This window comes from Toxotes jaculatrix, chromosome 13 (genome assembly GCF_017976425.1).
Source record: "Toxotes jaculatrix isolate fToxJac2 chromosome 13, fToxJac2.pri, whole genome shotgun sequence".
NCBI lineage: Eukaryota > Metazoa > Chordata > Actinopteri > Toxotidae > Toxotes > Toxotes jaculatrix.
In genome coordinates, this window is record NC_054406.1 from 20652069 (window position 1) to 20666165 (window position 14097).

The window sequence follows — 14097 nt, forward strand, 5'->3', positions numbered from 1 at the left end:
ATGCTCCAACGGCTCTGCAGTGGCTTTCACTTTTACAGTAGTCTGTTATCAGAAGTAGGTGCACAGTATATTTCATTCCAGACAGCTTTTAAAAGGTCTTTAAAATGTAATATATCCACTGCTCTTGTCCACCCTGTATGATAAGCCATTTGTTAGTGTCTGTCTGGCTGACCCGGCCTCCCAGTCCCATCCCTGGAGGTCAGTTTAAAGACAGCCAGCCTGTGGTAGATTACACTACATGATACATAGCAGTAAGTGGGTGGGTGGGAGTCACTGGGCCTAAACGTGTATGTCTGGGAACCAGTGTGGACCTCACTCCGTCTGTGAAATCTCAGAGTCTCTGATATGAGAGAATGGTGGACAGGGTCTGGTTCAGATCTGCTGATTAAATCAAACTTCATCTGCTGATCACGAGTCCTGCCTCAGCCTCATGCTGATCAAAGCCCAGCCATTCCGGACCTTTCTGATGCGATGAGAAGCGGCTTTGTTCACTACGCTCATTCACTGCCGCTCGCTCTCTTCCTCCCTGCATCTGTCTGTCCAAGGCTCTGCACACATCTCATATTGTGCCCTCAGTGGCAGCAGAATAGTTTGGTCTGGCTGCGATGAATTGGTTTGCAGAGCTGGTTTAGTTCTGTTTTGCCTGTGTGTGTTTTTTCTATAAGGACACTGAGCATGTAGAGAAGTAGTCAGCTGAGGTCAGTGGTGCAGTCATGCACACAGACCATTTTTGTCCCTGCCTTTACTGCAGAAACCACAGCCACAATTCACTCATATAACGTCAGTGTGTGTCCATGTGCCACTTCAGTGTCAAACACAGTGTGGGAACTTTGAGTGCTGAGTTTCACCCACAGTTTTCTGCTTTGAATCGATACTCTTTTCGTCTTCGCGTCCTTATGTAACCTCACTGCTGATATACAGCAGCGTCTGAAAGTCTGGAACCACTTTCCCATTCAAGTGAATGGTAAAGGTTTACAAAGGGGCGGGACACAGGTACCTGCTTAAACAGCAATCTTGTAATTAGCTCTGAGTTTCCCGACTGACTTCTGTCGACATTCTTGGTCTTTGCAGGTGGAACAGTCAAAGGTTCTGGTAAAGGAAGGAGGAGTCCAGCTTCTGCTCACCATTGTCGACACCCCCGGCTTTGGCGATGCTGTGGACAACAGTAACTGGTGAGCTCAGCCGTCTGTCACTGGTTAATGTAAGCTACAGTACACTGTTACTGTGACGCTGTACCTGAAACTGACGTGAACACCGTGTCGTTCTCAGCTGGCAGCCCGTCATCGATTACATCGACAGTAAGTTTGAGGATTACCTCAATGCAGAGTCACGGGTCAACAGACGGCAGATGCCAGACAACAGAGTGCAGTGCTGTCTGTACTTCATTGCCCCATCCGGACATGGGTAAGAAACACGAACCTGCCACTTTAATAGAATATAACAATGTATGTGAAGGCTTCTGTGGCATGTTTGTAGACTTAGGTTGGGGGTATTGTAAGTGGTTTAGGAAATGCCAAATATTTTTTTGATTGATCGGTTAATCTTTGTCCTTTAAAATGCCAAAGTAAAACATGGTAACTGAGGGGAACCCAAACTCAGGACACAGACTCTGCTCTCAGGGAGTGATGGAGGGGAGGATTATGGCAGATGAAGGCATAAGCGCTGAGGGAAGCTGGTGGACGGTGCAGCAGGGCAGAGCAGGGATGAAGGCAGGGCTGTGACCAGGTGACGAGGCCAGTGGGAAAACAGGCAGACATGCAATGATCCTGTGGCACTAGGAGACGAGGATTAGTTCAGTGATCAAAACTATACAAGGGTCAAAGCTTAGGATGCACAGTTGTAAGTGGCCTGAGAACGTGGATCTACCACACTGGCTGAAGGAAGGATCTGGGAATGAGAGGATGAAGGACAGGGGTTGATATACTGATGCAGTGTTTCCCACAGAATTAGATTCTATTAGATTCATGCTGGCTGCTGTCATCCTCCTCCTCCTCCTCCTCCTCCCCCACATCGCTCTCTTCATTAGCTGCAGCTATCCTTTCCCGACCCTCTCTTGCTGCTTCAGCTGCCGCAGCAGCAGAAATATTCAGAACAAATGCACTGGATGGCTTATCACACTGGTCGGACTGTTCAGCTTTCCCAGTTGTGTCTTCTTAATGGCCCTTTCAGACAGAACCTGATTTGTGCTTTGCTCCACGCAGCGACAAACCTTTGTTGCAAGTTGTGCAAGTTGTTCAAGAAGAAGCTTGTGGGCAATAGCGTTCAATGCTGCTGTAAAATCAAAGAGGCCTGCTACTCAGATCATTTCACTGTCCACATCTTTGTACCAGTTCTCTGTCATTTCTCTGTGTGCGTCTCTTTCTGTAAACATGCTGGTCATCAGATTATTTTCTCAGATGTATTTGATCATATACTACCTTCTCAAAGATCTCAGCGCTGGTAACACACACACACATAAATATAAAACACACATCCTGGGACATCCAGAGTTATGCAGGTTCAAATTCCAAAGTAGCAAGAGGAAACACATAGCTCTGGAAATTGTTTGCAGTTGCAGGAAAGTAGAACTAACAGCTTGATTTGCTTCTCAAAGCTGGGACCATGATCACAAATAACACCAAGATGTTTGGCAGCATGTATTACATGCTCAGCCAACTTGTTAAAGGTTTTTGGATATTGTGACAGATGAGTCTTGTGGTCCAGTAAAAACAATTTCTGACCTTGGCTTTGTTCGGTTTCTGGGCATCTAGTCTCTGACCATAAAGCCGGTCCTTAGGAGTCTTTGAAACACCCTGGTTATATGTTTCTGGTGGTGAAGAGTCACTAGCATACCAGTGAAAGGAACATTTCTATCTGAGATCAAATTTGAGGATGCATGTAAGAGGACAAGAAAACAGGATGTGATAGATCCAACACAGCAGACACCTGCGATAGTGACAGAAAAAAAAAAAATCCCCAATTTTCTGTATTACAGTCCCCAGTCACTCAAAGGTGTGTCTAGATTCCACAGTAAACACACCCTCTCAAGTGCCATTCATTCAACTGCAGGGTGCCACTAGCAGTGTGTTCATAGCAACACATTTACACATAGACCAATGTGTGATAGCCTGCAGTACACTGCAGAGTCACCTGTCTTTGTTTTTTAGATGGCTGCTACTGTAGGCTGTCGACGAAGAGGGCTTCCACCTCACGTCACTGTGGACTGAGTCTCATGGGAAATAAGCGACGAGAGCTGTAGATTGCAGCGGTTGCATTTCACTGCTGCTTCCCTATGGCCTCGTTCTCAGGAGGCCGGGAGTTTAGTCCTAACCCAGCTCTCTCTGCCTGTGGCCTCCCAGGCAGGAATAACATTAGTGTAATCTGTCCTGAGCGTGCTGACCCTGGAGATCCCTGTATCTTGGCTCTGGCCACTGCCATGCACGCACACACACACACACACACACACACACACTGAGTTGGCCTGGATGTCACACACTAGGCCACACTGTGCTGTCTACAACAAAAGGTGGTTTTGCAGTCCAGTGCTGCAGAGCATGCTGACCCACAGTAACCCAGTGTTGGGACACTGACCGCAGCCTTGTTGGCTCTCTTGGCAAATGACAAGCACCATATGGTTCCATTCATTTTCAGCATCTGCTGTGGAGCTGTGTGTGTATGTGTGTGACTCTGTGTGGGTAACATCAGAATATTAGACCATCATTGGTCTTTTAACAACAAGTGCTAAGGTCACAGCAGCTTCACAGACTGACCCTGACAAATAGTCCTAATTGGCCCATTGATGCCAGCTTTATACACACACCATGCATGAAACGAGACAAATGCAGGCGTAAATGTCACAGTAACCATAGTAACCACTACACGCCATCTAAGATTTCCCATCAGATGTTATAGCAGAGCTGCTCAGCTCCTTATGTTTACCCAGTCCTGTCCACCCTCACAGCTCTGAGTGGAAGTGTCTCTGCTGACCTCATGTGAACCGAGCAATTACACAGGTGATGCTCTCACCTGTCAACACGGTGTCCAATTCACTTGACCATGTCTTAATGTATACACCCCTGTAAGGCCTGACGTCCCTCAGCTGTATTCCTCTGGAAACCAAGGATCAGGAAGTGTTTACTTCACATTGCAAGTAATAAGCTTCATACAGTGTGTGGCTCGATTTTCAAGGAACAAGGTCTTTATTTATCCAAAATATAACAAAGTATGCTGCAAAGTTCTGGGCCCATAAAAGACTCAGGCAGAGTTTAAGTTGTTTTTCTGTCACTGCCTTCCCTTATTCGTGTACTTGCATCAGCACAGCACAGGTTTTGAACTAAGGAGAACGTAAGAAGTTCCATCATCTCATGGATGTGGAAACAAGAACAAGAACAACCTTTAATTCTCTTTGAAATCAGGCAAATACATATTACAGGACCAGGCTCACAGGGACTGAATGACGTTTTCCAATTAAGCCCTTACATTTCAGTTTAATATAGAGTATGTCTCATATATATAAATATATGACATGGACACAAAAAAAGTATGGTTTTTATTTAGCAAGGTTTTGTTTTTCCTTTTTGGTGTGAGTGTTGTTTGGAGAACCAGTCCATTCACTGACACTCTAACCTTTAACCTGTCTCTGCTCTGCGTTTTGCCCCAGGCTGAAGCCCCTCGATATTGAATTCATGAAACGGTTACATGAAAAAGTGAACATCATCCCTCTAATCGCCAAAGCCGACACAATGACTCCCGAAGAGTGTCAACAGTTCAAGAAACAGGTGTGTGTATCACCTCTGACTGGATGCAGGTTTTTCTGATGAACATCTTCCCTGATTTGTTTGATGTTGTGTAGCTACATGACTCAATGACAGGTTTCCTTTCAGTGCACATCCACTGTAAAGTACAGCTTTATGTGCCCTGTGCCATTTCTAGTTGTAGTCTCCATTTTAATGCATGCTTTTTATTGCTTCCTTGATGAGAAATTGGCTGCAATTAAAAGTTGTGTTTCTTTGTTGTAAGGGAATCTATGAATCCATCACATGTGATGTGTCTGACACACGTTCACAGTAAATTTCAAAGTAAAATTGTATCAAAAACAGGAAATTCTAGTCAGTTTTTTCAGCAGTGTTGAAGACTTATTTACTTTTGTGTTGTCGTGCTGTTTGCTTACTCTCAAAGTTGTGTTTCAGGGACCAGTGTAAGTGCAGCACACTGTATTGATGCTCAGATACTGCATCAATCAATAGAACTGCATCAGTGTGCTATACTGTCTGAGCACGTCATCCTATTGTAGTGCTTGTGTGTGTGCGTTCATGCGCTGGATAAACACGTAGGTTCCTCTTCCTCCCCTGTGCGTGTGTGCGTGTGTGTGTGTGTGTGTGTGTGTGTGTGTGTGTTAACTAACCTCCAGTGCAACTATTGATGTTTATAGGCCTGTTTGTTCCACATACAGCTCACTCCTCCACGTTACCTCCCATGGTGATTTTCCATTTTCCCCTGCCTCTCTCTCTGTGCTTCCTCTCTGCTCTGTGTCCAGATCATGAAAGAAATCCAGGAGCACAAAATCAAAATCTACGAGTTCCCGGAGACGGATGACGAGGAGGAGATGAAGATGGTCAGGAAAATCAAGGTCTGTTCTTCTGACGCGGCCCTCCATTAAAGAATCATTTTTAGTTTCACTTGACTGTTGTGTGACAAATATGGATCCACTCAAGCTCTAAATCTCCAGAGGTTCACGTCTGCTGCTTTGTTTCCCTAATGCAGTGTCATACATATATTGTATGCTAGCACACCGCCTCAGCCTGCAGTGTATTTTTAGCCATTCGGTGCGAGCTATGCAACAGTTGTGTCCCCTCCCTTCTCTCTGCAGGATCGTTTACCCTTGGCTGTAGTTGGTAGTAACACCATAATCGAGGTCAACGGAAAGCGAGTGCGCGGGAGGCAGTACCCCTGGGGTGTCGCTGAAGGTGAGAGCTCGAAGGTTAACTGAGCACAATCTCTGTCACACACACACACACACACACACTCTGTATGACAGTTATTGAGTAGCCACAGCACTCACTTTATTAAATCATAAACAAGACAGACTGCATCCATTTTTATTTGTTTACTTTCTGTGTAGAGTTTTGCTGAACTCAAACACTGACTGAGCACAGCAGTATAAAGGGATGATGGCGTAAAAAGCAAATTTTATATATAAAGTATTTTCTTAAAATGGTTATTATATTAAAAAGAAATTAAGAAAAAAATGAAAATTGGGCCAATAATTATTTTATAGTAGTTAACTGTAGAAATTTCTTATTATCCACATATTTAAGGTAGAAGAAACTGGGAGTTATCACATCAAATCTATATTTAAGATAAAATCAACCAATGATTTGTTATGCCACCCCGTATTTTCCCAAAAAGGAAAACCATCTCTGAAAATGAATGTTCCCACTACTACTAAACAAGATAGTTTACTAGAATATTAAGATCAGCAGTGGAACAAGTACAAAATGTAAATCAAACATTCAGAATCCTGCAGGATTTAAGGTAGTATTCAGCATGTGAAATTGTGTGTTCAATCAAGCCAGGAGGATGGATTTATTTGGTGTTTCTTGCTGTTGAAGATTGAGCAAAAAACACTTTGTTCTTGATAAATATGCCGATTTTACTAAATGGATAAATGTGCAGTGCATGCGAGCCAACATCAAAGTGCCAAATGTTTTCACCTCAGAAATCAGACGTGTCTAACGACCAAGCTAACGGGACGTTTACATGTTGTGCTGCAGCCAGTGCAGAGGTGGCAGAGTTAAACTAAACTCATTTACCTTTACAGTAAAAGCAGAGATGTTTTGGGTTAATCAATCAGTCACCCCCCACATGAAGGCGGGAAGTGTCTGTGAACAGCCATCTTCAGGTCTCAGCACACATCTGTGGGGTTTAAAGTCTGGACTTTGGGCTCAGCCACTCGAGGACAGTCAGAGACTTGTTGTCTTGGCTGTCTGCCATAGGTTATTGTCGCTGGTCATTCTGGAGCAGGTTTTCTGTCATGAAAGGAAGAATCCTGGTTTTTCCAAACTTCTTCCATTTCATGATTATTGAGGCCACTGTGCTCCTGGAACGTAAACAATGCAGGGTTTTTTGCGAGGAAGTAAATGGACACGTCCTCAGTGACACACGCAACATGTTTTGGTGAGAAGCACTGGATTGAAACAGAACTGTTTGACCACAAGAAGATTATAAGATTACTCCACAGGGTATCCTTTAATACCTGTGTATCTGTCAGTTTAAATCCTACATGACAGATAAAATGTCTGATAAACATAATACCAGTTAATGTAATCCTCAGTCATATTTGGTTTGCACTGGCTTAGAGACAGTTGGCTTTTTTTTTTTTTCAACTGCCAGTTACAAGCAAATGATAATGATAATATGCAAAAACAAACTCGAACCACCAGTGGGAACCTAGATTTTTTTTTTTTTTTTTTCTTGAGCACAGCACAGGATGTGAAAGTTCTGTTTGACCTAAACGCAGGAAGTAGCTGTCACATTATGACGTGTCACAGGAAACATGACAGCATACTTATCCTAAAGCGACGAGGACACTGTCGCAGTATGATTGCGACTGAGGTATGTCCTGTGGCAGATGAACTGGAGATCGCGAAGGGAACATTCCGGATCATATAGACTCTGAACACACTACAGCCTGGTGGGGGACTTGGAGAAGTGCTACTATGGAACTATGGTTTCCTGCCAGTGTCTGAGGTCCTTGGGGAGTCAGTTTTGGAATACCAAAAATGTTTTTGGCTCCATGTCAGTACAAATATAGAGAGAGAGAGGGTGGGAGAGTGAGCGAGAGGGAGAGGGCAAGGTTCCTGAGAAGCTATGCGAGTCAGTCTACCACAGCCGTCCTCAGAAACCTCAGAGGACTGCAGAGCTTGACTGCAGGAGGGACACATGATGCCACCTGCTGATGGTTTCTGCTACTACAACCATCCACATTCATGCTGCTACAGTGTGTATGCAGGGCTGTGAAGAGCCAGACCAAGTCTTGACAAATTTGGTAAGTTTAAGGCCTTAAGTGGTTAAATAGTTAAAATCCTGAGACACATGGTAAATCCAAATTGTGGTAAGAAAGTCAGGAAATGCTGCGTGGGAAAAATTTAATTCATTAAATGTTTGATAAGACAAACAAAGAGTTGAAAAATAAAATGTGTGGGGAGAAACATAAGTAGAAGAGTTAAATAGTCTGTTTATTTTATCAAACATTTTAGGAATACAGTAATACAGGTAGTTAAATAATCCTTCCTTTGGTCAGCTTTGGGGCCTCATCCTTAAATTATCCAGACATTTACAAAGTAAACTACACGTGTTCACTTTCACTGTGAGGATAACAAACTTCATTTCACAGCCGATTAGATTCTGATTCAGAAAACCGATGCAAATGGAAAATGATTACCCAGACTGTCTTTTGTAAACACCCATCACAGTTCACAGACAGACTTCCTGCTTCATCTTTGATCTACAGCACTGATAATATGGTCTAGATAATTTGACTAAACTGTTTCTGGTGTTTCTGATCATCTGATCTTATGTACTTTTTTCTGCACATGCAGACAGCTCTGCAGTTATTCTGGTGAAAACTCGTGACCAGAGTTTTGAAAACAAAAACCGGTTTTATAAACTAATTTTTCTTTAATGTTGACATGATGAGATTGTCCCCTGCATTGTGACACATCATTTTTCTTTGTCTGTTTTTCTGGCTGTATCTATAATCCTTACAGGAATCAACCATGGTCATGAGTTGCACTGTTCCATCTAAACTCTAAGCTCTGTTTGTCTCTTCCTGCAGTGGAAAACGGAGAGCACTGTGATTTTACCATCCTCCGGAACATGCTCATCAGGTGAGCAAAAACACAGAACCAATGGTACTGAAGCTAGCAAGAGTTAATCATGTACTAGTACAGTTTTACGTTGTTTTTATTGTATTTGCCAGTAAATGTGCTCATTTACAACCAGTCTCGTTTATTCATTTTGTTTTCCAGGACCCACATGCAGGACCTGAAGGATGTGACAAACAACGTTCACTATGAAAACTACCGCAGCAAGAACCTAGCTGCCGTCACCTACAACGGTGTGGACAACAATAAGAACAAGGGGCAGCTTACCAAGTGAGTTCATCAGCAACAGTATACACACAGCACTGTTGGGTTCTTGCTTCTGAAATGCACATTTTCAGCTGTGAGCTGACGGGGGTAACGTTATCAGAGGGATCCTGGTTTTTTATCAGGACCCTCTGAGCGCTTCATCCACTGTGTAACCGTGGAAGGAACCTTCAGGTCAGGGGGTCAAAGTTTGCAGTGAGTTGGCAAGCTGTCACTAAAGCAGCCTCAAATCTTTAAACCCATTCCTGGGCCAACAGACCAGCACTAACACCCCAGTGCCCCCCCTCCCTCAACTAACTGGCCACCAGTATCAGTTGTGTCTAATCTGACCAGCACTAACTTGAGCACCATCTGACTCCTAATCCACCGGCTGCAGCCGTCAGTAATCACCAGCACACCCTCACAAGCTAATGCATGGTTTATGGCAGCATGCTAAGTGTCTGCGTTTGTTTGTTTTTAGACCTGAGACGGCTGACGGCATGTAAGTGTTATTTCACTTCTTCATAACCTCTCCAGAGAATGTACTTTCACTCCTCTCTCTGACCAGTTTCATTTTCCCTGCCTCCTAGGATTTTCTTCTGCTTTTTTTTTTTTTTTTACCTGCGACACTTGTATGTATTTATGTTAAAAAACAAACAGCATTACAATAAAATAAAAAAAAAGTCAGAATCTGTAAGCTCCTCACTATCTAATCACTGTTTGCCTGTTGGCGGTCAGCTGACTTGGCTGCTTGCTTCGCTGTTTCATTTTACATTTCTCATTAACCACTGATGAAGAATCTACTGTGCGACTAATGGCTAAATACTACCACCCACTTGCTCTTTAATCTTTCAGCTAGGCATGAAAAAGAGAAATGGGTCAGAACTCGTAGTCATATGTAAACATAATCCACTAATATAGTCTATTCATGAAATACAATTAAATCCACTTGTTAACAAACTGCAGGAAAACCGTAATACTCTTTTAAGCAAAGGCCCTGAAATGGTCTGATAAGGTACATTTGTAAATTAGTAGGAAGCATGTCAGTGCATCATAGTAGCAGAGCATGATTAGCATCAGAGTTAGGGTTTATTCTCTCATAAAGCCTGTTCTCCTGACAAGCCCCTGTCACCTTCCAGCTACATCCCTCTCTGGAAGCCCTCTCTCACAGAGGCTTCCAGAGAGGGCCAGCAGGCTGGGTCTTTCCTCCTTCCCTGGTCCTGCTTCTCCTCCTTCTCATCACTCTGCGGGTCAGAAAGACTTTTATAAGCCGGAGGAGGGTGGGGGCGCATCTGTGCTTAGCTCGGACATCTGCCTGAGATGTCACAGATGTGCGTCCTGCCTCTGTGATGCTGTTGGTATGAACGTGGTTTGTGTGTCCACAGGAGTCCTCTAGCCCAGATGGAGGAGGAGCGACGGGAGCACGTGGCCAAAATGAAGAAGATGGAGCAAGAAATGGAGCAAGTGTTTGAGATGAAGGTCAAAGAGAAGCTCCAAAAGCTCAGAGACTCTGAGGCTGAGGTAAACTAAACTTTTTTTTTTTTAAATAAAAAATGTGTTAGTTTGAGCTCCTTTGTACATTCTGTACATCCTTGTCCCTGCAGCTCCAGAGGCGTCACGAGCAAATGAAAAAGAACCTAGAGGCCCAGCACAAAGAACTGGAAGAGAAACGTCGCCAACACGAGGAGGAGAAGGCCAGCTGGGAGGCCCAGCAGAGGATTCTGGAGCAGCAGAAGCTAGACGCCTCCAGGTAAACGCACCAACACACACACATAATCATCAGCTATGGTTTATAGAGCTGAAGAGAAGATGTTGGTCAAACTCGCAGCTTGAGTCCAAACTGTGTTTCAAGAAACAGACAAACAGACACTTTGATGAGTTTGCAGCCACAGTGGAAAGCTCTGATGATGATGATGCTACCTACAGGATTTGCTAAGCTGCGATGCTAATTATCGTTAGCAGATAACAGTGTACAACATTCAGCAATGTTCTTGTATGTTCAGTGAGTAAGTGACTGAGTCCGAATCACATTTGTAACCAGTGAGTTGTATTAATTCACAGACTGTTTAGGATGAAAGCTGCAGATTCTGTTAAATGCTTGACTGCTCCTCTCCTGTTGTTTTCACAGGACTTTGGAAAAGAACAAAAAGAAGAAGATATTTTAATAGCTCTGGAGGACCTACCTGATGCTACAGTGTATTATTATTTTTGTCAGCCTGCCAGCCTCGATTGTCAGAGCATCTGTCGATCGACCGACCACATCAGTTACAATAAACAGTTTGACCATATTACTGTGTAATAATCAGGTGAAAGCCAGGGGGCAGTATTGTCTGGACTCTGAATTTAACCAATGACTCTTCTCCCTCATGTTTCTCCTTAAAGAACTGTCATCATTACTGTCCTCGTTTCATTGCTCACATAAACAAGTATATTCACATTAAAAAAAAACATGGCTGGTGTTCAGAGCTCAGTCATTCTTTCCTCCTTTCCTGTGTCTTTGGAATTGTCTCCCTGCTCTGTGCTGTAACCCTTTTAATGCCAAAAAAAAAAAAAAAAAAAAACTAAGGGGGTCAGCCTTTCCTGCACAGTGGCAGACAGTGTCAGGCTGGAGCTCTCCTACACTTCTTTAGGTATCACATTTAATTTCCTCCCAAGATGTTATGCTCCATCTCCTGTAATGTACATCGTATAACCACAAAACTGCAGTGTTTACCTTCAATCATGTGTAACATTTTCTGACTTTTTATTCATTTTTTTTTTTCTTTTGTATTGGCCCTGGTATAGAAATTGTGTTCATTTTGTTTCCGGTATCATAGCCAGTGTTTTTCTAGCCCTCCTTTTGGAAAACAAACATGTACTCCTGACTTCACTCACGCAGAGTGTAATAAACTACAGAAACTGCTCATGAAGTGCTTCTTGAACTTCTTGTGCAGATTCTATATTAAAAAAATGTTTTCCAGCAGAAACAAATCTTTCCGGGGAAGGATGTGGAAAGTCTTTGTTGGATTGTTGGTGGATGGGAAAGCTGAAGCTGTGATCCTTCAGTCAAACAGGTGTCAACTCAGTAACTGTACCAAGCAGGCTTTCTTTATATCACATTTAGCACTGTTTGTGTATTGCATCTGTATTTTGTAATGTCTTGTTTTTGTTTTTATTGTACAAAGTCACATAATAAAATTGTGATGGGGAAAAATAACAGGTTTTTTGGTGAAGTATGAAGTACAGAACACTGCACGACACATGTCATTCCTAAACCATGGGCGTTAATGTGCTGCTATAACTCTGCTCCTCTGGTTTCAGGCTTCCCTCCAGATGCTGGAACCTGGCTGCAGGGATTATCTCACACTGAGCCACAGGAGCATTAATCCATCACTGATGGGTGATGAAGAGACCTGCTTCACAGTCAGCGTTACACTTCATTCCCAAGGTACTGGGTGGGAAGAGTTCAGGGCTCCACTGTCAATGTTAAGATTTCCTCTTATTGGAAATAAGGCTCCAAACAGCAGCTGTTTCCCACTTCCATACTACACATTATTTCTGAGCAGGTTTTGAGTGAATCAAGTTCCACTGGAAAAGTGACAAAATAGCTCAAAGGTGTCAGTATGTGTACAACAGAAAGCAGATATGCTATTAGTAGTAAATATGATATCTGGAATCTTCAATTCAAGTCTGAATGCATCTCTGGGGTCAGAGTGCAGAGTCCTCAAGTTTGCATTGAGGCTGTAAACGTTGCTTCCAGCAGGTGGCAGCACATAGCTACACCAAACTGCCTCCTGCTGACAGAGTGAAGTACGGTCCATACCTTTGATCAGCCCTGCTGTCAGTGTCACTCTGACCTTTAATCACCTGTTTTTTTCTTGATGTACTTAAAACCCAGCCTGTGCTGAGCAGAGGACTCACCATTAGCTTGTTCTGTCAGAGCCTCTCACCTTCTGAAAAGATCCAGCAGTCCATCAGGAGATTCTGGGCCTGGACCCAGATAAGCGGCAGATGATGACATGAAGTAGAAGTTTACAGTGATCTCTGGGAAGTTTTCAACTGTCTTGGGTTCTTGGGAGGTTTCACAGGTTAACCATAAAAGTTAACAGAGGTTGTAGAGAGTTCTAAGGGTTCTTAGACTGGGTTCTTGTCTGGGATCCTTGAGGTAGTTTCGCCCAGGGCCTAATACACAACATTTCCTCTAGTAGTTTTTAACCTTCCCATGTCTATTTGCATTTATGCCTTCTGAACTAAAATAGTTCCTGACAAACAGGAACCCAAAGTGTCAGACTTTGTATCCTGTATCATTTTTTGTGGACACATGCTTGAAGCTAACCAGCCATCCAAAGGCCTACAGCAGGAGGGCTAAACCAAATTTAAGGCAACTACAATGCGACTGATATCGCTCATCATCAGTGTCTTATCTCTGTTGTTTCCAAAATATCATAGGTACTAAGTCCTTCCCTTAGTATGTTGTTGTTCTTGTTGGGATGGAAATTTTTAACTGGATTTAAATTGTTGGACAGTCCCTACTGAAAGCTATTTCACAGGAATTATGTTGCTAGGAAACAGCTTGGGTCTATGTTTCACTTCCTGTCTACTCTTGAACAGGAGGTGAATGTGGGGCCAATTAAGGTGTTTATTATTCAAAGTGTTGCATTTGAATCAGATCAAAGTGAGGTGTTTCCACAGACAGCCCATATACTGATCAGTTCCAGTATCTGGTTAATCAGCTGGTATTGTATATGACAGGTGTGATGTGTTCTGCAGAATTTTAATTTAAAAAAAAGAAAGTATCAGTATTTATTTATGTAACCTTAACTTTCTTTCCCTCTGGCTAATTCAAACAAAAGCTGAGCCCTTTGGACTCTCAGCTGCTGCGTGGAGTGTAGGACACACACACACACACACACACACACACACACACACACTTACACACTGCAGCATCACGCCACAGCCTTCCCAGCCTGACAGCTAGTCTGTTTCAGGCTCTCCTCATACGGATTGGTCA

The 14097-nt window shown here is 43.3% G+C and overlaps 1 protein-coding gene across 2 annotated transcripts in view; it reads left to right on the top strand.

The window, feature by feature from the left end:
* The window catches only part of LOC121191575 (septin-7), a 28912-nt gene extending 17224 nt beyond the window's left edge, over nucleotides 1-11688 (top strand). The window contains exons 5-15 of one of the 2 annotated variants that reach the window (XM_041052769.1): nucleotides 1072-1172; nucleotides 1270-1404; nucleotides 4640-4757; nucleotides 5516-5608; nucleotides 5849-5945; nucleotides 8816-8867; nucleotides 9009-9134; nucleotides 9589-9609; nucleotides 10493-10628; nucleotides 10712-10857; nucleotides 11236-11688. In XM_041052769.1, the coding sequence (XP_040908703.1) occupies nucleotides 1072-1172; nucleotides 1270-1404; nucleotides 4640-4757; nucleotides 5516-5608; nucleotides 5849-5945; nucleotides 8816-8867; nucleotides 9009-9134; nucleotides 9589-9609; nucleotides 10493-10628; nucleotides 10712-10857; nucleotides 11236-11272 (1062 nt within the window). In that variant the 3' untranslated portion in view covers nucleotides 11273-11688. The remainder of the gene's footprint in view (nucleotides 1-1071; nucleotides 1173-1269; nucleotides 1405-4639; nucleotides 4758-5515; nucleotides 5609-5848; nucleotides 5946-8815; nucleotides 8868-9008; nucleotides 9135-9588; nucleotides 9610-10492; nucleotides 10629-10711; nucleotides 10858-11235) is intronic. The other variant, XM_041052770.1, reaches the window with a different exon arrangement.
* Nucleotides 11689-14097: the final 2409 nt, after the last annotated feature.